Source organism: Canis lupus, chromosome 23 (genome assembly GCF_048164855.1).
Source record: "Canis lupus baileyi chromosome 23, mCanLup2.hap1, whole genome shotgun sequence".
NCBI classification, from domain to species: domain Eukaryota; kingdom Metazoa; phylum Chordata; class Mammalia; order Carnivora; family Canidae; genus Canis; species Canis lupus.
Window position 1 is genome coordinate 8909410 of NC_132860.1, and position 22719 is coordinate 8932128.

The 22719-nt window shown below is 46.3% G+C and overlaps 1 protein-coding gene across 6 annotated transcripts in view; it reads right to left on the reverse strand.

The window, feature by feature from the left end:
• Window positions 1–22719, reverse strand: part of NAV2 (neuron navigator 2) — a 727084-nt gene that overhangs the window by 260339 nt on the left and 444026 nt on the right. For all 6 annotated transcript variants that reach the window (XM_072793786.1, XM_072793782.1, XM_072793781.1 and 3 more), the window contains 2 exons: window positions 17586–17703; window positions 6650–6702 (listed from right to left, as the gene is read on the reverse strand). In XM_072793786.1, the coding sequence (XP_072649887.1) occupies window positions 6650–6702; window positions 17586–17703 (171 nt within the window). The remainder of the gene's footprint in view (window positions 1–6649; window positions 6703–17585; window positions 17704–22719) is intronic.

The following is a 22719-nucleotide window of genomic DNA, read 5'->3' on the forward strand; positions in this document are numbered from 1 at the left end:
GCTCAATCCCAGGACCCCAAGATCTTGACCTGACCCCAATGTGGACACTTAACTGACCAAGCCATCCAGGTGCCCCAAGCACTTAACCATTTTTACTATCAATGTCAGTAATCTCTGGTGGTTGTAAGGATGCTTAAAAATGCTTATCTCAAGCAACATTAAAGAACTCAGTAAACTAAAAATCAACTACACTGACTAGGGTTCTCTGGATAAACCAAGAAAAAAAGGAATTAAGAGAAGGAAAGATACTCCTAGGAAAATGCTAAGGAACTTCCAGTACCCAATCACAGACATAGATAAGATGTGACAATGTATACTACAGTCCTGTAGTCACATAGATAAGTCCAGGCCAGCTCCCTTCTTGGTCCTTCTTGGTCCTTCCAGCCATCCGTCTGCCCATCCATCCCACATTTATTAAACACCTACTAGGTGCCAGTCATCTAAGTATACCCTATGTTAGGATACTCAGGTGAAAGACATGGCATCTCCCTCAAGAAGACAGTTGAGCAGACAACCACAAGGGAGTGCTATGAGAAACGCAAACACAGAATATCAGGGGAAACAGAAGACAACAGGTACCTAATTATCTCAACCACTTGAGATGACAATTGACCTGAAGATGAAAGGTCACATTATCCAGGTGGGACAATCATCAGCTCTTCCAGGCAGCCTGGACAGCATGTAGCTAAGTACAGAGACAGGAGTGCACAGCCTCTTTGGGGGTCCCCCATGTTCCAGTATGCCTGGGGTATAGAGTGGCCCAGCGGCCAAGAAATGATGGTAACTGGGTTGTGAAGGACCTTTGAGTGAGTGTTCAAGAGTATGGAAAGGGAAGTGTATAGCCCACAACAGTTTAAACAGGGGTGTGACCAAAGAGGCAGAGAGATAGACATGGGTGTTGCCTCCGTGTTGAAAGAGGCTATGGGCCCAACCATAAGCAGTGACAGGGGATGTGGCCCTGAGAGGGAAGTAGTGGATGCTTCCTGCTGATCTCGGCTCTGGACTCTTTCCACTTTGCTTTAAATTCTAAGTGGCCTGTGGACTTTTTCCTCATTCCCTCTTGGTTCTGTAACATGTGTGTGCCCTTAGGGTGGTATAAAAATAGGCCCAGGGGCCTAGGGAAGAGGCTACTCAGCTGCCCAAGGATCTCAGGCACTCCCGAGGCATGTGGCCTGCTCTCTCTCAGCTGTTGGGAGGGCTCAAGGTCACTGGGCCTGGAAACCTGATTCTGTTGCAGATGGCCTTTCCTTGGCCCAGGAAGCTCTGTGGAGAACACAGTGGGAGGTACCTGGCACCAGGGCTGTCCAGGGCCATCTCAAGAGGCTGCCTCTCACTAGGGGCCTCCCGCTCCTTTTTCAGCTCTTGAGGTTCCATCAACAGGTCAACTCAGGCCCTTTCCAGAAATACTCAGTCTCCTCCCTTCTGCAGATTCTGCTATATCCACAAAGGAAAAACAAGAGCAGGGGTTGGGGAGGTAGAGACTATTTTTATTACACCCCTTCTCTGTCACAGAAGTGAACACCACAGGCTCTTAAACTAGACAGGCCTGGGTTCGAGCTGCACGTCTGCTTCCTACGTTGAGTAATCTGGGACAAAAAAAGAGACGTTGTAAAGCCTCAGTCCCCGTGTGCAATTTTTTAGGGCAGGGAAAAAAGGGATTCTGCTCATAGAATGTAAGTGTGAAAATCACTGCTCAGCCCTTCTCGTCTACAAGCAAACTCCTATTGTTTGGGGAACTCAGGAGCTCCCACGTCCCTGGGGACTCCTGGAAGGGCAGGGTAGGGGGCAGAGCTGTGCCCTAAGCAGCAGGGGTGCTGAACTTTGGGTCTCTGAAGCCCCAGGGGACTCATAACCTAGTCAGGCTGTGTGCAAAATTCTGGGTGTGCATGATCTGGGGAGGAAAGGAAGGGCTGGGCTGCACTTAGCCTGGCACCTGGCACAACACAAACACTCGACAGGCCCTAGCTGTACTTTACCATTGTAATCAGTACTATCCATTCTTATCCCTTTCGTTGGCTCATTAGTACTACAAAAACTTTATGAGCTATGTATTATCAACCCCACTCTATAGAACAGGAAATAGAGCCCTCACAAAGTTAAATAACCAGCTCACAGCCACAGAATAGCAGAAAACGAAATTGGACTTAGCCTACATGGTTCCCAAGCCCAGCTGGCCCTCAATCTAGAAGCACTGCAGGAAGGGGGCACCTGGGTGGCTCAGTAGGTTGAGCATCCGACTCTTGGTTTCAGTTCAGGCCATGGTCTCAGGGTCGTGAGATCGAGCTCCACCTTGGGCTCCACGCTCAGCTGGGAGTCTGCTTGAGGTTCTCCCCCTCCCCACTCCACCCCCTGTTCTCTTGCTCTCTAAAAATAAATAAATAAAATCTTTAATATAAAAAATAAAAGATAAAAAAAATAGAAGCACAAGGGAAGAGGGCAGGGCGCTCGGAGAGCTCAGAAGTGGCTGTGCGCTGGGAGGCCTCAGATGACCCCGGGCCTGAGACCAGGGACCAGAGGGATAAACAGGCCCGGGGCTTTCCACTGAAAGGGCCAGCAGGCCTTGCTAACTTTGCACCTTCCTAACGGCCACCAGAAAGCCAAGCCGTGTAAAATAACAATGATCAAAAAGGAAAACCAGCCCCTGCAGCAGCCATTCATCAGCTCCAAAGTGAGGCAACGTCTCGGAGCCCAGGGGTTCAGAGGAGAGGCAGTGCCCTCGGGCCAGGCCCCGGGCTAGGTTTCTCCTTCCAAACCAATGCACAACTCTGCTGAACACAGCACTTGAAAGCCAGAAAGATGCCCCTGGGTTGCCATGGCAATGCCTAACAGACAAAACATCTGAACCAGCTCTAACGCACACACACAAACTCATTTAAAGGGCCAGATGGACGGATGGTGGGTGAGAGGGGGCGGGAGCGTTTCTATGCCCCTTCTCCAAGGCCAGGGACCCAAAAGTGTCTAGGGCAGCCTGAAGCTGGCCAAAGGACTCCTTCAACTGAGGCCAGCTCGCTAGGGAAAGGAAAGTCGCTGCCATGCCTCTCTGCCTCGTGCTCATGGTCACAGTCCGGTCCTAGGGCCACCAGGGGGTCACAGTATATGCTAATGGTTCTGCTCCACCTCTCCCTGGGACCACCCTCCACCACCTGGCACTTGCTTGGGGAAAGAGGGACGGGTTATGCGGGCCCACAGCAGCATCAGGAGGATGGGATATGCCCCTAAGTATGAAGGGGCTCACAAACCTTGCGGCACCGAGCAGAGATAAGTCAGACCTAATAATAAAATCACCATCATTTCTTACTATGTGGCCTCAGTTCCCAGATCCCATGACTGAACTTCCCTCTACAGGGCTGGATGACCATGGGTATTTTCCTTTAAAAAAAACAAACAAACAAACACTTCCACTCCAGGGCCCAGTAGGGGGTCGCTCTCCAAAATGTGGCAACCTGGGTAGTGATGAAGAATGCAGAAGACTTGTCCCAGACCTGAAGACCCCCGTGCCTATGGGGTCTGTTGTACTGTGGGCTCTTCATGCCCCACTCCTTATCGCAGAAGAGGAGTCTCAGCAGATACAGCTCATGGCACTTCGGGAAGATCCTAAGCAAATGCTGCAAAACCTGCCTTTGCAGAGTCCAGGACTAGCTGCAGTAAAGAGATGCTCCAGGAATGTGAATCCTTTTCCACCCATCACTCCCCTATGGCAAACCCTCTTGCCTTTCAGACTCACCCTTAGGAATTACTCTTAAATCTCCCTTGTTCTCAGGTGGAATGAGCCCCCACTGCACTACGCACAGATGTTTGTGTAACCGCTGTGCTATTCTTCTCTGGTCTCCTGCCCGCTCATCACAGAGTTCCTGGAGGGCAGGGATCACATCTTGTTCACCTGAGCATTCACCTGGCCCACCCCAGTGCCCGGCATTAGTGAGCACTCTGCAAATGTTTGCCGATCGCACTGTGCATCAGTGCCCTTGGGATTTTCTAGTGCCTGTGCCAGAGCTAACTGCTCTCACTTCCCCATCCTCCTGGGAAAGAACATTTGAAGCAGAGCCCGGAGTGCAGGGATTTGAGACCTGAGCCACTGGGCAGCCTGGTGGGTCAGGAGAAGTGAGGGGGCTGTGCCTCCCCCTCCCCCACAAAAATCAAAGCTCTTGGCCCTACTCACAGATTAGCTGATGGACTGAACTTACCCCTTGAAAACCAGAACAGCACCCATTCCTCCTTCTCTAAAACAGGATTGCTTTACTCTGGCTCCTTCATTCAAGGCTCCCAAAGGGGTTCTGTTACTTTAGGGAGCGAGGACATCAACTCTGCTGGTTATTTTCAAGGGATAGACAGTTATCCTCTGAACAGGTGCACTCCCCAAGTTCTTGCCTCATTGCGTGTCATCCTCCTCTTACCAACATGGTGCTCCCCGCATGCCTTCCCCTCTGTCCCCTCCAACTAGGCAATTTTTAGCAAACAGCAGCAAATCTCTATCATGGACTACCCTCGGTAAAGCCTAATTGGGAGTCTGACCTTCTAGGAATCTATGTGCCACCCACTGTGCCATATTCCCAAAGTATGCTTCCTAGGAGTAGAAATGCATTAACCGTGTATATGCTCGTACAGGTGCATGTGGGTGCACCCGCACACACGCGCTCAGGGGTCCTAGTAGATGGGACAATGTCTGTGCTTGTCTAAGAAGCACCTCCTGTGTGCTCTGGGTAAGGTTCTGTCTTATGGATTTGTCACAGTTTGTGATGTAGGGCTAACAACAATGGCCCTGTTGTCTTTATCATCCTTCTCATTTCCTACAGAATGGAATGGCTGTGGCAGAGGTTTTCACATTTTCCTAGACTCACATCCTGTATGCTGAACTATTCTCTGCTACGTTTGCCACCAGACCGTGTCTGCCTCCCCGCCCCTAAGCTGGAACTAATTATCACAGACAATTATAGGATTTCATATTCCTGTGTTCTAAAAAAAAAAAAAAAAAAAACACCCACAGGCCATGAAAAGAAAAAAAAGAAAACAATACTTTCACAGCTGAAAGAGTTAGAGAAACCACAAAATTGCATTGGTGCCATTGGTAGCATTTATAAATAACATTTGGCATATTGAACTAAATTTGCACCAAAGAATCTGAGGTGACATTATTATTTCACAATCTTGAAAGTGGACTTTGACACCTCCAACAGAAAGTGCAGAAAATACAAAACTGCCAAATAGAATAAAAGGTTCATTACCTTCAAATGTCAGGTCTACATACGCATTATAATGGGCTGGGACAAATGCATCGGTATCTTTCCCAAGGGGAAGTCCTGCATCTCTTTCATGTAAAGATATGACTGCATGTGTAAAATGCTTGCACTAAATTAAGTCTTCTTTCTTCCAAATTTTCTCAATTATTAATACACTAGACAGCTGCAGTAGCTCGAGCAAAAATAGCAGCCAAGCTTTCCCAAAAGTCAAAGCAGCCATGAGATGTCTGCATGGGGACTTTCCTATGTAAGGAGTGATTGCTTTCTAGATCAAACAAAAAGAAACAAAAATCTCCAGTGAAATGACAAAAAAAGAGAAACTTGTTTCAGAATGTAAACTGAAGGACTCCCTACCACACACACACACTCCTCTTTAAAATAAAAAATGTGTTTTTATGCATGAAAAGTAAACTTGACCGAAGAGGTTATCTGTCCAAATCATTAGGATAACAAACACTTGGGAAAATTAAAAGGGAAAACCAAGGAATGCCAATCGCTTTGATATGTTCTGGAATGACACTATCAAATTGTGTCAACTCAAAAGGAGTAGGGGAAGGTCAGAGAAAAACAGATTATGCCTTTTTCTTAGGTTTCTGAAAGCAAATTAACAACCTGCAAAAATAAAAAGTTGTCACCTTCGTATTTAAACAGGTAGTATTTTAAACAGTCTGATATATACATACTTGGTGTAAAGATTGCTTGAAAAGCATGTTGAAGGGAAAAACCAGGTACTTAGGGCATCACAATTGAATGTTTTCTGAACTCGATAGTGATCGTGAATTTTAATTCAAAGATTATGCACAGGACATATAAAAAGAACAGATGTTAAAAGATTTGTTTTTGGTTTTTTTTTTTTTTAAAAGCTCAAGTATCAGAGCTTAAGCGTTATCACACCAGGGAGACTACCGCTTGCGAAGGTTAAGAATGGTTTGGATACGATTATACATTTCACGTCTCCTGTCACCATTGTGATTTCGCATCATTCTAACCTTTAAAGGCAATCAGACCACATGCCCCGATTTCTGAGTAAGATACCATGACCTCATCTGTGCCTCAGCGCCACACACAAACAGAGATCGTCGTGTGTCTTTGAGAAAGCGGAATGAGTCACAATGGTCCAAATTCTCAACAAGTGCATGTTTGCACCAGGTCTGCATAATTTGTTTCTGAAAGAAAGGGCAGTATTCCATATTCCCTGTCTCGCCATCTACGTAAAAATCACGGCCACGTTTCAGTAAATGCCAACAAATGTCAGAGAAGCCGACCACGGCTACTTGGAAATAGCTGTTAGTTTATTACTACGATCCCCTAGAGGAAAGCCTATGGTGTGAATGTTTTCAGGATGGTCAGTACCATTGAGAGGCAGGACGTACTTCCACCACGCAAACCCTCGCCAGCCGTGTACCACTTACCATTTGCGATCTGTTCTTCGGACAGCCATTAATGTCTTCAATCTTCTCGTTTGCTGAAAAAGGAAACACGAGTCAGAAAAAAAAATTCACCCCCAGACACTTTGAGTAGTGATGCTCAGGACCCTTGAGGCCAACCAAGTCCTAAGGCCCATCCTGGGGTCCGTCCAATCAGCGCAGCCCCGCGAAATGCCGAGACGCAGCTAGCAAGCTTCAGGACTTACTCATCGAGCCGCCGTCCTCCAGGGACAGCTGGGGCAAGGTCATCGGCATCTAAAGCAGAGACAACTGCACTGACGACAGTCCCGGAGTGATGGGGCATCATAGAAACGTGCGGAGACTGAGAAATAGACTGAGCTGTGACTCTGCTTGAGGCTCCTCTTAGGAAGGCAATTAGGACCCCCACTCCCCCAAATACACACACACACACACACACACACACACACACACACACACAAGATGGGATGGTTCAGAATGGATCGGTCCAGCCACAGTTCCACTCCTGGGGATGGAAGGCATAGATGGTAGCATCTCACCTCGTCTTTTTCTTTTTGTTAATTTTTTTTAAAAAAAAATTTTAATTCCAGTGTAGTTAATGTACAGTGTGATGTTAGTTTCAGGGGTACAATATAGCAATTCAACAGTTCTATACATGACTCAGCGCTCATCACAAGTACAGTCCTCAATCCCCATCACCTATTTCCCCCGTCCCCCATCCGTCTTCCCTCTAGTCACCATCAGTTTGTTCTCTGGAGTTTAGAGTCCAGTTTTTCATCTGTCTCTTGTGTTTCCCTTTGTTTGCTTTGTTTCTGAAATTCCACAAGTGAAGTCATCCGGTATTTGTCTTTCTCTGATTTATTTCACCTAGTAGTATATTCTCTAGCTCCATCCATATTGTTGCAAATGGCGAGACTTCATTCTTTTTTATGGCTGGATAATATTACACACACACACACACACACACACACACACACACACACACACACCTTCTTTATCCATTCATGTATCGATAAAGACTTGGGCTGCTTCCATAGTTTGGCTATTGTATATAATGATGCCATAAACAGGTGCCTGTATCCCTTTGAGTTAGTGGTTTTTGTATTCTTTGGGTAAATATCCAGTAATGGAATTACTGGATCATATGGTAATCCTATTTTTAACTTTTTGAGGAACCTGTTTTCCATAGTGGCTGCACCAGTTTGCATTCCCACCAACAGTGCACAAGGATTCCTTCTTCTCCACGTCCTCGCCAACACTTGTTTCTGGTGTTTTTGATATTAGCTAGTCCAACAGGTGTGAAGTGATTTCACTGTGGTTTTGATTTGCATTTCCCTGATGAGTAGAGCACCACTTCATGTGTCTGTTGGCCGTCTCACCTCATCTTTAGCCAGAAATGCTAATATTGCTTAATGCCAATAGGATGAATAATAATCCTATTCCCAAAGTGGCAGCACACAGAGAAAATAAGAGAGTGAGGTTTTTTTTAAGATTTTATTTATTCACAAGAGACACACAGAGAGAGGCAGAGACACAGGCAGAGGGAGAAGCAGGCTCCCTGCAGGGACCCCAATGTGGGACTCCATCCCGGGTCTCCAGGGTCATGCCCTGAGCTGAAGGCAGACACTCAACCACTGAGCCCCCCAGGCATCCCGAAAGAGTGAGATTTAAAAATGGCTTATCCAAAGCCACAGAGTAAGTCCAAGTTAGCTCTGAAACACACTCTTAGGAGTCATAATCTCACCTAGCTCCTTAGAGAGGTGGGAAAAAAAGGTTTTGTTGAATTAACTAGAAATCAATACCAGTGACAAGGGGCAAAGGTTCTCACGGTAAAGTATCGGGGAATCCCTGTAAGATAACAGCCTAAGTTATCTCTGGGGGGTGGAGGGGTTGAGTTTGCCACAGCAGCACCACAAAAAGGCAATATATGTAGAGGTCAGGGCGCTGCCTTTGGAGGCAAAGACACCCCAGTTTGAATCTCAGCTCTACAGCTTCTTAGCTGTGTGATCTTCACCGTGTCACTCAACCTCTCTGGGCTACAGTTTCTTCATCTACAAGGTGGAGCTAATACTACCTGGGATCACACCCTGGGCTGCAGGCAGACGCTCAACCACGAAGCCACCCAGGTGTCCCACTCTGTGAAGCCTTCATAACTTCCTTCCCTGTCTGCTGTCCTTCCACCCCCCAACCCCCACTGACCCAGGTGGAGAAACACCTGCAGGTCTCTCTTCACTCAGCACAGGTGTACCTATCTCTGCTTTGCTCTTAATCATCTAAGGTGAAAAGAAAAAAAAAATCATCTAAGGTGTAACTCCTTTTCTCATCTCCCCCACCTATGCTGTTCACGGCCTGGCAGACATGGAGATTTTGGTTTTCACATCTGTGTCCTCAGGGCTCAAGAAATGCTTATAAAACTGAATTTAAAAAAAAAAACAAAACTATTACACCAGATTTTAACAAATACGATGCCAAAAACTTCCATGAAAAGATATTAAAAACTATCTGAAAAGGATAACAGAATCAAAGTGTCCAAGCCTCCATTTTATAACACCTGACTCTACATATAGCTCACCATTACCTCAATGGGGCTTCTTTTTTCTCTAGCGTTTCTACCTTGAGAGAGAAGGTAAGCTAGGGGTAAGAAAATCTTTAAAATCACCACTATATGTTGGCAAATTGAACTTAATTTTTTTTATGTAAAAATAAATAAATAAATAAATAAATAAATAAATAAATAAATAAATAAATAAATCTAATCACCATGAGTCAGTCCAGTTAGTATATAGTCAGTCTAACCTACACCTTTAGAATTTGTGCAGAATAATAGATACTGAGTCTTATGCTCCACCTCTGAAGATACCAATCTTCAGAGATTCGACTCTTAAGCACACTAGGACAGACATTTGAGGAAGCTTTTTCCACCTGCTTCCCTTACTCCCAAAAGAGGTACCATAGAGCCTTTAAAAAACATGTTAAGAAATGTCCCATGGATGGGATGACTCTCAGATATTTGTTCTTTAGTTCGCTAGAGAATGCCAAAATTACGATCACCCGGAACAGATCACTAGTGCGTAAACTCCAGCAGAACACGTTCTATCACTTGCTCTTTCCCACTGTAACCCCAGAGCTGGTGATAGCGCCTCACACACAGTAGCCACTCAAATATTTTTTGAGAGGAACTAAGGAATGAGTATTCTGAACATTTCAAAGAATCAAAGTTTTATGTCTATTTTGAGGCAGTTGTCCTTTCACTTGTCAATATACACATACATACTTAAGTTGGAGAAAAAAAAAAAGATCCTTGACAAATGGCACTTCTTCAAGGGAAATTATATCAGGCCTGCACTCAGACCTTGGGTTTTGATATAGAACACTGGAGAATAAATATGTGGCTTTTGAGAATTCAGGCCATTCAAGGTATCTTCCAACTGGATACTCATGATGGCCAAAAGTCATAAGTCATCAGATTTCAATCAATACCCAATTCAGCATTAGGTCATTAATGCTCATTAAAGTGAAGGATGGAACTGTGATCCTAAGAAATCATTTTAAAGATTCTTTATATACCATCTGGATAAAAAAAAAACCCAAAGGGCTTGGACTAATTACTAATACTAATTACTAATTACTACTCTACTTCCTTTTCACGGTCAGTCACCTAAACTACGGTCAGGTACCACCTGAATTCAAATATCTCAGCTCCTATAAGCTTCATGCCATTTTACAACATTCAAAATAAGCCAATGGAGTGGAGCCTATGGATGACTACCCTAAAGATATACAGGAAGAGATAAATCAAATGCTCAAACCCAAACTCACATGCTTAATAAAAATGCAAAACAAATCTTGAACCTCCTAGTTTCCAGTTTCATGTAACTTAAATACTTCTCCTTTGCTTAAATTCTCAAGAATTTCTATGGCTGTCATAAATACTTAGAGCAGTAACAGCAGCTCTGATTCTGTTGATAAGAAGGAAGAAGAGCTTGGTCTTCTGAACCGAATTTATTAACTTGTCGTAGGGGGTCTTTGGCTGCAACCCAAAAGCAGATAACCAAAGAAGCAGAGGCATTTGTCCCTGAAGTCCTCAACTATGATTAAAACTGGCATCCCTAAGTGCCAGGGCTAATTTATTTATTCCAGCATGCTCAAGACATTCTCAGCACACGAATACAGTAACCTGCCTGCACACAAGGTGACAAGTTAGTAATCGGAAAGCTTTTTAAGTAAGAAGAGTGGCACCAAGCTCACTGCTTTCCAAAGGAAAGGGTTGAGAGCATTTCACCAGCCCATGCATCTATGCCTGGGGCAGTCGGCAGCCCTGCCAACAGGAAGAGAGAGAAACTGGATGCCCAGAAGGGCAGAGGACTTACCCAAAGGTGCACAATGGTAGTAGGTCATCAATGGAAAAGGGCACAGTCCTGGGTCTGAATTCCCGGCTGATCAGAGGCAGCCCACATGGTGGTGGAAAAGGAGCTGTTATCAGCTCTCTTCACTTCTAATAGGAAAGCTCTTCCCCTGTCTTCTGTCCTTGCTCCTCCTCAATCCTCTTTTGTTCATTCTGTTTCCCTCCTTTCTCTCTCTATCCTTTCCTCCCTGCCTCCCACCCCTTCTCTCCCTCCAACCCCTTCTGGCACTCTCCCTGAGTGACAGCAATGTAAGCAGGAGGAGGGAGGCCTGTCTCTCCCTCTTGATTCATGCTGTTTATCCTGGCCTCGTAAACCTTTCTAATAACTCATGGCAATGGCACTGTGATGGGCTGGCAGGCAACTGCCGGCTTCGGGCAGCTCATGACTCAGGGAGATAATCACACTAATAAGAGGTTCGATGGAGACCGGACCCTCGGTCATGAAAGGCAAGAGGTCCGTTTCTGCCTCACAGGCAGAAGGCAATGGTAGAAGAGTGTGGGCCCCACAACATGCCACCATCTGAGAAGCCCAAATCCTGGGACAGACAGATGGACTCTAGAATTGATCTATCTCGGGTAGCTGAAGACTCAGGATCAGTGTCTGTGCTCTAACCACTGAAGGCTTGCCTTCAAGCCACACATCTGATCATGGCACTGCCCGACGTGAAAAGTCAACTCTTCAGCCACTAGCCTTCACGCTTAGGCAAAGCCCATAATCCACTGCCCTGTGTCTGGTAGCCTGGTCTCATGTTGCCTTGTTGACCCTTTGGCTCTCTAGCCTCCCAGCCTCTCTGCACGCTATTTTCTCTGCCAGGAATGCCCTCCTGACTGCTTCACCTAGCCAACTGCAAGTTTCAGGTCTTGGCTTGAAGGTAAATACATTCCTCAAGGAGCCCTTCCTTGATTCTACCTCCTAGAATCAGGCTTTTATGGTCTCACAGCACCACTGGTCCTCAATCAGGATGTGCTACATTTCTCCCAGGACTCAAAAGGAATGGTCCCCTCAAAAGGGACAATCTCCCTGACTGCAAGTTTCAAGGGGCCTTCATTTAGATATGTTAACTACTTTGAAATAACTTCATACGGGGGTGCCTGAGTGGCTTAGTCAGTTAGGCACCCGACTCTTGATTTTGGCTCAGGTCCTGATCTCGGAGTCATGAGATTGGGCCCCATGTCAGGCTCCGTGCTTGGTGAGGAGTCTGCTTGAGACTCTGTCTCTCCCTCTACCCTTCTCCTGGGCTCACATGCTCACTCTCCCTAAAATATATAAATAAAACCTTAAAAAAAAAAAAAAAAAAAAAAACAAAACCTTCAAATGGACAGAAAAGTCCCAGGAATAATACAGAGGATTCCCACACACTATCCTTTCTCCTTTTCTCCCCCCATCTCTGTACAGGTATACAGATTTTTTTTTTCTGAATCATTTTCATGTGGACTACATAGATCACGTCCTTTATCCCTTAGATTTAGTATGCATTTATGAAGAACAAGAAAATTATCCCCTGGTTACAATTATAAAATTCAAAAAAACTTAACATTGATATAATCCCAATTTTGGCAATAGACTCAAAAATGTCCTTTGCAGCATTTTATTCCCTGACATAGGATCCAGTCCAGGATCTTGTAGTACATTTAGTTGTCACATCTCTTTAATCTCCTCTATTCTGGAACAATTTCTCAGCCTTGGTCTTTCAGAGAGCTGACATTTTTGAACAATACAGGCCAGTTGTTTTTTTTTTTTTTTTCTTTTGTTTTTGTTTTTAAATAGAATGTTCCACGATTTGAATTTGTCTATAATTCTTCATGATTAGTTTCAGGTTTTCATTCCCTGCCTGGAATTCAGCATAAGCGATGTTATGTTCTTCTCGGGTATCACACATCAGCAAGCACGATACCCATTTACCCCTTGCCAGTGACAGAATTTTGATCTCCTGGTCATGACATGATTCTCCCTCATGCAGATACACTTCCCCCCTTGCAACTAATAAGCAATCAGTGAAGAGACACTTTGAGGCCATGCAAATAGCTTGCTCCTCAAACTCTCTCCTCCAGATGTCAGCATCCATTGCTTCTCGCCTTAACTGATCTTCACCGTCATGGTTGCAACTCCCTCTCCATTTGTCAGTCTGTGTTCTCCAATACAGTGGAGTTCTTTCTTCTCCACTGAGGGATGTAGCTGTCGGTGCAGACTTGTAGATTCCTATTTTATTCCAGAGTTATGATCTACAACTTTCCTCAATTTTGAAGCTCTTGTGGTCTCAGATTATGGTCATTCTTTGTCGCCACGGAGGGCAGAAGGAGTACTCATCGGGAGATACTACCAAGGAGGTAGGGGCAGATTTTTGACCTAGTGAAAGGAAAGCTTCGGGAGGATTCCAACTCCCCATCATTAGAAATAGCTAACTAGAGAAGCAGTAAGCTGCCCATCACGGGAAGTATTTAACAGTCTATTGACTACTCTTCATAAAAGAAATGCATGCATCAGGTTGGGGCTTTTAGAGGTCCTTTCCAAACCTTTGAGTTGAGACCTGCAACAGAATCCTGGAAAGGAGGAGAGTGTGGCATCCAGTTTAGATGCATGTTCAGGAAATACTAACTGCTGAGAAGGGGAAAATCCAGTAGGCCACCTGTCGGAAACAATCCAACCAGGCTTGCAGATTTTTCTCGAACATCATTGCTCACCAACCACCATGCTAAGTGTTATATGCCAAAAAAGAAAGACAACTCAGCCCCAGGGTTCATACAGAAGCCAGTGGAATGACAGAGGAGGGTCCCTCCAGCGCTGCAGTGGGGGGAGCTAGGAAAGATGTGGTCTTTTCCAGATGAATGGGGGCTCGTCAGCCAAAGAACAATTGCAACACTAAAATTCTGTCCCGCACATGGTGGACTCCAATTCTTGGAAAATTTTAGATAGACCAATAGAGGCACATACACATGTATATGTATATGTCAAACACATGTACACATACAAATGTATCTTTTTAGGTTTTATTTTAAAGGACACGTGTGGGAGAAAGCACGGGCTTCAAAGCAAAACGTACAATCGGTCAATAGTTCAACAGCTTGGTCAGAAAATGCTGCTCTCTCTCCCTCACCAAGAGATGTGTCTTCACAAGATACTCTAAATGCTCTGAATGGGCTGAGAAACAATCTAGAGAAGTAGTTGTGCAGGATTCCTACGTGTCGCTACCTTTTCAGCCCTCATTTTCTGGGTCTCTTTTCTCCACAGCCAGAGCAGAGGGTGTGAGCCCAGCACAGTCAAGGACAGAGACAGGTGCTAACATCTGGTCTTATTCTTTTTTTTTTTTTTAATTCTTTTTTTTTTAATTTTTTAAAATTTATTTATGATAGTCACACAGAGAGAGAGAGAGAGAGAGAGAGGCAGAGACATAGGCAGAGGGAGAAGCAGGCTCCATGCACTGGGAGCCCAACGTGGGACTCGATCCTGGGTCTCCAGGATCGTGCCCTGGGCCAAAGGCAGGCGCTAAACCGCTGCACCACCCAGGGATCCCTGGTCTTATTCTATTACTAGATTCCCCAGCCTCTCTCAGAGGGCTAAGGGAGAGCAAGCTGGGGCCTCAGGCACTGGCACTGGTAGCCAGGCACTGGTTCTAACTTGAGGCCCTGAGATCAGTCCAGTAGCTCAGGCCCAGCAAGGCCACTGTCATCTAGGGAGGTTCATGTCATCCAAACAGATTCAGGATAACATCATCCTGAGCAAGGATAAAAACTGTGCTGGCTACATTCTGTAGCACTGTGCATAGTAAATTCATGGCATACATGCAAAGTTCATTTATTTTGAGCCCATGACAGACATAATGAATCTATCATGATACCCCCTAACATGGATATCAAGGCCCTGTCATCCTCGTACTCGTACCTTTCTAGGAGGTGGCTACCAAGTGCTATCTGAGAACACTTTAGATTCCAAATACATGTCATGTTTGCTACCTACCTTCCATTTCCTAAGACTGCCACAAATACCAGGCTGTGCCCATTTTAAAGACAGAGAAACAGGGGGAGCAGAGGAAAAGGACTCTGAGGTCCCACGGTTGGGAACAATGAAGCAGGGATGAGAGCAAGGCCTCTCGGTTCCATCCTTTCCCACTTTCTCTCTTGTCCCTGGTGCTGAAACCTGAGAAGGTCCTGGTAGAAATACTGCACAGCCCCAAGATTCAGTGATAGTAGTACCTAACGTGACACTGCTGATGTGGAGATCAAAACTCAGCCCAAGTGCAAGTCCTCTCTTCTATGAAGACCTCACTAAGAAGATGCTACTCCTTCGTCCAAGGTCACAGGCCTTGCACACTTATCTCTTTATTCCTAGCTTGGAGCACAATGCTGGCACATAGTCAGTGCTCCACAAATGGCTACTGAACTAAAGTGACGGGGGGCAGATCCTTGTACTGAGTTCCGTGACTCTGGTTTGAGAGGGGGTATAATAAAGCAGGGCAAAGAACAGAGGCTTTAGAAGCAAACTAACCCAGGTCAGAATCCCCTTGCAGACTAATTGTGTGATATTGAGCTACTGAGATTCGCTGAACCTCAGCTTCTATGGGTATAAAATGGGGCAAGTGTCACCTACTTCATAGGGATGTTGAGGAAATGGAGAGAAATTTGCAGAAGACTGGTGAGAGTGATAAAGAGTAGGAGGAAGAGAAATAGGTTCTAGTCCAAGATGTCTACGTAGGAAGAGGAAGGGGGTAGGGGGGAGTAGGCAAAATGGGTGAAAGGGAGTGGGAGACACAGGCTTCCAGTTTCAGAATGGTTAAGTCATGGAGATGAAAGGCACAGCACAGGGAGTTAAGCCAATGATGCTGTAATAGCGCTTCATGGTGACAGATGGCAGCTATACTTGTAGTGAGCAAAGCATCGTGGATAGAAATGGTGCATCACTATGTTGTACACCTGAAACCAATGTAACATTGGGTGTCAGCCATGGTTTCTAGAACCATGAAAGTTCTAAAAACTTCCATCCTGAGAAGAGCTGGAGAAAAAAAAAAAAGTAGAAAGAGGAAGAGGAGGAAAAGGAAGTATAGCAGACAGACTTCTAGGTCACCCCCAACGATCCTCCTGGTTGATTCTAAGCCCTTGTACCACCACCACCACCCCCAGCCCCGTTGAGTATGATGGATCCAAGGATTTGCTTGTAACCAACAACATGTGGCAAAGGCGATGGGATGGTACCCCCCCAGTCATGTTACACAGCAGAAGATGACAACTTGCTAGCCGATTCGTTCTAGAAACTTTCTCCCTTGCTGCTCAATCAAAGCAACTACACTGGAAGATCCACATGGCAAGGAGCAGAGAGGGGCTTCTAAGAGCTAAGACCTCCAGCCAATAGTCAGTGAGAAGTCAGGGCTCACCACCTCCTACAATAGCAAGGAAATGAATCTGCCAACGCAGAGTGAACCCGGCCCCTTCCCCAGTCAAGCCTCCACGTGAGGACTCAGCCGAGCCAACATCCTAACTGCAGCCTTGCAGAGACACCAGCTAAGCCATGCCTGCACGTCGGACACCCAGAAGCTATGAGATAATACGTACATGCTAAGTCTGTGGCAATGACTTATACAGCAACAGACAACTAACACAGGGTGGACAGAAAGACAAAGAAGGGGAGCCAGCACAAGCCTATCTTCAGAAATCAATCTTAGGACAGCAGGGATACCTGGATCTGAGTGGCAGCGGCAGTCCAAAAGTTTCCAGCTAAGGCCAACTCAACTTGCCTGTGTTTTCAGGTACAATCTCCACAGATGTGAGCGAGGCTACAACTCTAAAAAGCCACTTTTTTCCGACTTGAAAGATAAATAACTTTCCCACAATAACGCACACCCAAGGGGCTGGGGCTTCTGTCCTTGTGCCTTTTCCTTTGGCGTGAGGCCGCCACCATAGCTGCCAGCGACAACAATCAGCCTAATGCCATCTAATTGACCTCCTGCCTCCTCTGTCTGAGCTCTCGGGCAGGGCTGCGGGGGACGCTTCCCTTAAGTCTTAAGGCTCAAGGCAGAGCTGTGTCCAGCCTGTGCCCACCTGCCTTCCCGGGATGAACCCACTCTTCCCGGCACACGGCCCCCAAATCCCTTCCCCCAGTGTTAAAACCAGAGCCGACCCTCTGTGAAGTTTGATCCTTTGATTTCTCGGACCCAGTTAGAGTTGGCAGGACTAAACCACTCCTGTGGTACATTTTTTTGGTTTGTTTTTGGTAAATATTTCCAAAGTAATCCACAAAAAAAATGTAACATCAGACGGGGGAAAGGAGAGCCAGAAAGACAGGAGGCAAGAAAGGGGCAGAGAGCCCTCCTCAGACTTCCCTCTAACCCTTCTGCTGAGAGCATCAAGAGGGTCCTCTTACCAGGAAAAGCAAGCTGGTACCCATGCTCCCCAAGCACAGGACATTATCAAATAAACCGTCATCACATGCAACAGAAACGCTGTATCCTCCTGGGAGATTTCGGGGTTCCAGGCCCTGTGTCCAGCCCCGTCCCCTTCTGGGTCTCCACTGTAACTCCTCGATCCCAGAGTCAAACCCACTCTTACCCACAACCTGGATAATCTGAGCCAGGAGGACGCCGTCCGTCACATCTTGCTGGAGGTCCTTGATGAGGCGTTTGTGGCCTGATTTGGCTAAATAATGATTGGCCCAGTCCGTGTAGATCTGCAAAAGAAAAGCAAACAGGCAACTTTAGGAACAGACTCAGACCCTGGCTCTGTGTCGGAGGCAGCCGCGGGGGGCTGTGCAGTCACCCCCGTCCCGCCAGCGCACTGTCCTGGGCCAGCCAGTGCCATTAACATGCAGAGCCCGGTGCAGAGGGACCATTCAGCTCCCCAGGCTGGGCTTTTGCCTATTGAGAGATCTGCCATCAAGACGCAGGGAAAAGCTAAAGAAAGCTTCAAAGCATGCAAAGGCCTGAATGGGACGGGGACACAGAACTAAACAGCCTGCTCCAGACGGCTTTGAGAGGCTGTGGCTCGAAATGCAAGAGGAGCCTCCCCCAGCCCGCTGCTGCCACCACCCCACCCCTTCCCATCTTTTTCTCTTTATTGAGAAAACGTATGGGGAGGTTACCACCCAACAGGCCTCTTTTAATGGGCCATTTCAGGGTAAGGAGGGCTATTGAGCTAGCGGAGCTCTCAGGGGCCTGGGTCCCTTGTAAAGAAGCCAAGTTCACCAACACAGAGCCCTTCAATTACTCGTGTGTGAGTGGCGTTATTGATGACCTCGCAATCAGCTCAAATGTAATCTGTTTAATTTAAAAGCATCATTTTCACTGTTGGGATTCTAGGACTATTAAGAATTTTAAAAACCCGGCAAATTCCAACATATTTAAACACAGCATGGGGGGCACCTGTGTGGCTCAGTGGGCTTGGGGCGTGATCCCGGGGTCCTGGGATCGAGTCCCACAACAGGTTCCCTGAAAGGAGCCTGCTTCTCCCTCTGCCCATGTCTCTGCCTCTCCCTCTGTGCCTCTCATGAATAAATAAATAAAAATCTTAAAACAAAACAAAAACACAGCATGGGTGTGGACAGCAGCCTGAAAGGCAGAGGCTGGGCCACCTGTGGGATCAGGAGAGCAGATCCCTTTAGGGGACACCGGATGTGCTCCTCTGTCACAGACCTGCTCCTCTCTGTCCGCACAAGAGGATCTTTTACTTTCAAAACAGGCCTATAGTGATGCACAAGAAAACTCACCTGGAAACTTTCTCCCTAACTGAAATAAGCCAAAACACAAACAGAATTAGAAGCCTCATCGACTGTGAGTGCTAGGTTCTAGGACAGGTTTGTGAGTCTGCGGAGGGACGTGCAGGCCCTACACATCAGCACCTCTCCCCACCCCTACAGTGATAGGAACAAATGACGGCTCTAAGGGAACACGCCACCTCGACTCTCCACAAACTAGTAGCAAGAAGTTCATATACTAACGCATACGATGTCTCCACCAAAATGATGGAGGTGATCGTTTCTCTCCAGCAGGCCTGCTCTGAGACCTTGTGTGTGACTCCCAGAGCAGTGGGAGGCCTACCCTCATCCGGGCCCTCCTCCACTCTGTCCTTCCGACAAGCCCAGAGTAATCTCACACAAGGGGCGCTACCCCCCACCCCCGCCCGCCGCCAGGGATCACAGAATGGGGACAGCAGGCCAGGGGCTGGCCTCGCGGAGTAGGACCCTTCTGGGAGGCAGCACCCCTGGCTATTCCACCTGGGATGGCGAGAGCCTCATCGGGTCAAGGTGGGCTGCACTTTCCACTTCATCAAGAGCTGAGAATAGACACTGCCCCCCGTCCCGGAGGCTTCATCCACACCTCATTCTCGGTCTTCCACTGTAGAGACCCACTGCCGAAGAGGCACACTGCAGGATGGGTCTATTTCCCAGCTGAGTCCAAGGTATCTAATCCTGAAATCCATGTTACTTTCCTTCCCTAGGATTCCCAAGTTGTCAGAGATCAAAAGTCTAGCAAAGCACCATCATTTTCAATTTTGTAAGTACTGAGAAAGCTGAGGAAGTGGGGCACCATTTTGGTCATTAAATGGCCAATCCTAAATGGCAATGATTATTGAATTGTTATAAAAGGAAGAGAAAAAAAAAACATTAAAAGGAAAAAAGGCAGACTTGGGTTCAAGTCCCAGTTCTGGAGGTTCCACGGGGTAGGGATTTAGACCTGTTTTGTTCTGTGATGTATCCAAGGTGCCTACAGCATTAACACATTAGTCCGCGATACGTATCTGTGGATGAGTGGATGTAGGACCTCGGCCAAGCTATTTAACTTTGCTGAGGCTAGGTTTTCTTATCTGTGAAATTGGGATCAATAACATCTACTTGTCCCTTATTATGAGGACTGAGTGATGAAACATTTGGAAAAGAAAAGGGGACCTGGGTGGCTCAGTCGGTTGATCATCTGACTCTTGATTTCAGCTCACATCAAGATCTCAGGGTTGTGGGTATCAAGGCCCACATCAAGGTAGGGCTCCGCATTCAGCACAGAGTCTGCTTGTCCCTCTCCCTCTACTCTTCCCCCGCCACCATCTCTCCTCAAATAAATAAAATCTTTAAAAAAATTTTTTTGGAAAAAAGGGCCTTATACAGAGTAGAAACTTAATATCCAACATAGAGTGCCTACTACGTGCCAGACACTGGTATAAACATTTCACATGTATTCATTTAATCCTCATTCTATGAGGTAGATACTACTAGCGTGTCTGTTTTTCAGAGGAGAAATTTGAAATGTAGAGAGGTAAAGCCACTTGTCCAAGACCATAAGTAAGTGGCAGAGCCAGGATTTGAACTCGGGCTGACTCTAGAATCCCTCAGATGTCCCACTCTGCTGCTTCTCTGAATACAAATACCAATGTTACTCAAATCAGTTACTTTCTCCAGGACACCCTCCTATCCTAGGCTCATTCTTCTATTCAGTTATGTTCTTACTGAAAGAATTTAAAAATAAGTAAAAACCCAAAACCTAGTTCTATCCCTTGCTGCCTCAATGCCCTTGGGCAAATTACATAACTTTTCTGAGTTTCACTTTATTCAGCTGTAAAATGGGCATAATAAGGCCTACTTCAAAAGGTGGTTGGGAAGACTTAGAAGCCCCGAGCCTAACCCACAATGGGGGTTAGGAGGTGGAGACAGTGGAGTGAGATGGTAAAGAAGGGAGCTTTGGAATCAACACACTTGCTTTAAATCTTAGCTGTCATGATGCCATTTACCTCTGTACTTTTTGGCCCAGTGTTTTTGTTTGTACGATGTGGATAATACTACCTACATCATCGGGCTATTATGAAAATAAAATGAGCTCATATATATAAAGAACACAGAATGCACCACATGCTAAGTGTTCAGTAAATAAAATAATTACAGATTTGTAATGATTATACTATGCATTATAAAATGGGGCATAACAAAACCAGCCCAGCCTCTACCTTGGACCTCCAGGACATAAATGACTCAAGGACTCACTCTCTTTCTCCTTCACAAGGTATAATTTCAGGAGTCAAGCACCCGCCTTTTGGAATCACAAACTATGGTAGACAAAGAAAGGCAGGTCAGAAACTTGCCAGGCTGGTTCAAAGAGCAAGGTTTCCTTTCCTTGCTAGGAGAGGCACCCACAATGCCCTCAAGCCCTGCAGGGATCCCACAAGCTATGTCTCAGGGACTGTGAAAACATTCCAAAGCTTACAGCCACCTGCTCCAAGACCATCAGCTGAGGGGAGAAGGGGATCATGGATAAGGACACTACTGAGTGGAAGGAGATGCTGGTACCCCTGCTCATTGTCCTCCTGGAGGTTAAAGGTATTTCAAAATAGATCTACTCTCTAAAACCAGTCCTCTCTGTGTCCACACAATCCAAAGGAAACGAACGTTAAGCAACCTTCTTTCAATAAATACTCGTACGTACACGCACGGACACACATACACACACCTTGGAGCCATGGTAAGGCCCTGTGGGCATCTGTTTAAAGTTCTACTGGGGTCAGAAATGGCTTCGCCAAAGAACTGAACTTCCCTACTCCAAACTATTGATTTTTATTTATTTATTTATTTATTTAACGCCAAACTATTTAAAAAAAGAGCCCTTCCTTCAACTTCAGCCTACCTACACACGACTGCCAACTTAGTCTCCCCAGAGCACAGCTCTAATCCTATCACTTGCTCAAAAAATCATCAACGGCTCCACACTTTCCACTGAATTAAAGTCAGACTTTTTACACTGCGATTCACGGCAGTCTAATCCACCCACTCTTCCCCAGACCGTGTCCAACCCTCATGGGGGAAGATAGTGTACGTGGAGGCTAAGAGGATGGGCTTTGGAAACGACCATGTCAAGTTGGCTCTCGGCTCTGGACAAGCAAGTTTCTATGAACCTTTCTGTATCTCAGTCTTACCTTCCATAAAATGGGGATTATATCAAATGCATAATAAAACAGACTGGTAACCCGTGACCCAGGCCCAATCCGTTGACCATATGTTTTTGTAAACGAAGCTCTGTTGGAACACAGCCACACTCACTTGTCATCTTTAGCTGCTTTCCTGCCACAGGAGCACAGCTGAGTAGTTGTGACAGAGAGCTTTTGGCCCACAAAGCTCCAAATATTTACTATCCGGCTCTTTACAGAAAAGACCTGCCAGTCTGTTGGGAGGACGGAATGAGATAACAGGCCTACCGTACCAAATGCTCAGGAGCAATAATCGAGATTGCCTTCAGGAAGACTCAACCTTGCACTTGCCCACCTCTGAATTCATGCCACCTTGCCTGCCTGAGTCCCTCCACCTGGGGTCACTCACCAAGGCTCCACTCCTAGATCAGTCCCTCCACCAAGTCACTCTGGATTTCCCAAGTGTATCCTGAGCTGCCCGTGATGCAGAGATTGCAGATACCGTGCACACTGCCACCACCTTCCCACTCTTCCCACCAGATGTGGGTGGAGACCAGGTCCCACCCGTCCTTGCTGCTCAGTAGCACCTCCCCAGGTAGGGACACTGGGCCACAGGGAAGGATGCAGTTGCCAGGTTGAGCTGAACAGAGAGCAAGAGGGCAAATCTCTGGGAAACTGATAACATTTGAGATAAATAATAATGGAGGCTGTCAGCAAATCCTCACACTGGAATCTCAAATCTCCTTATTGATTCAAAGAGGAAGGGACAGAGAAAATAAATCACTCCATGGCCCAAGCTCAT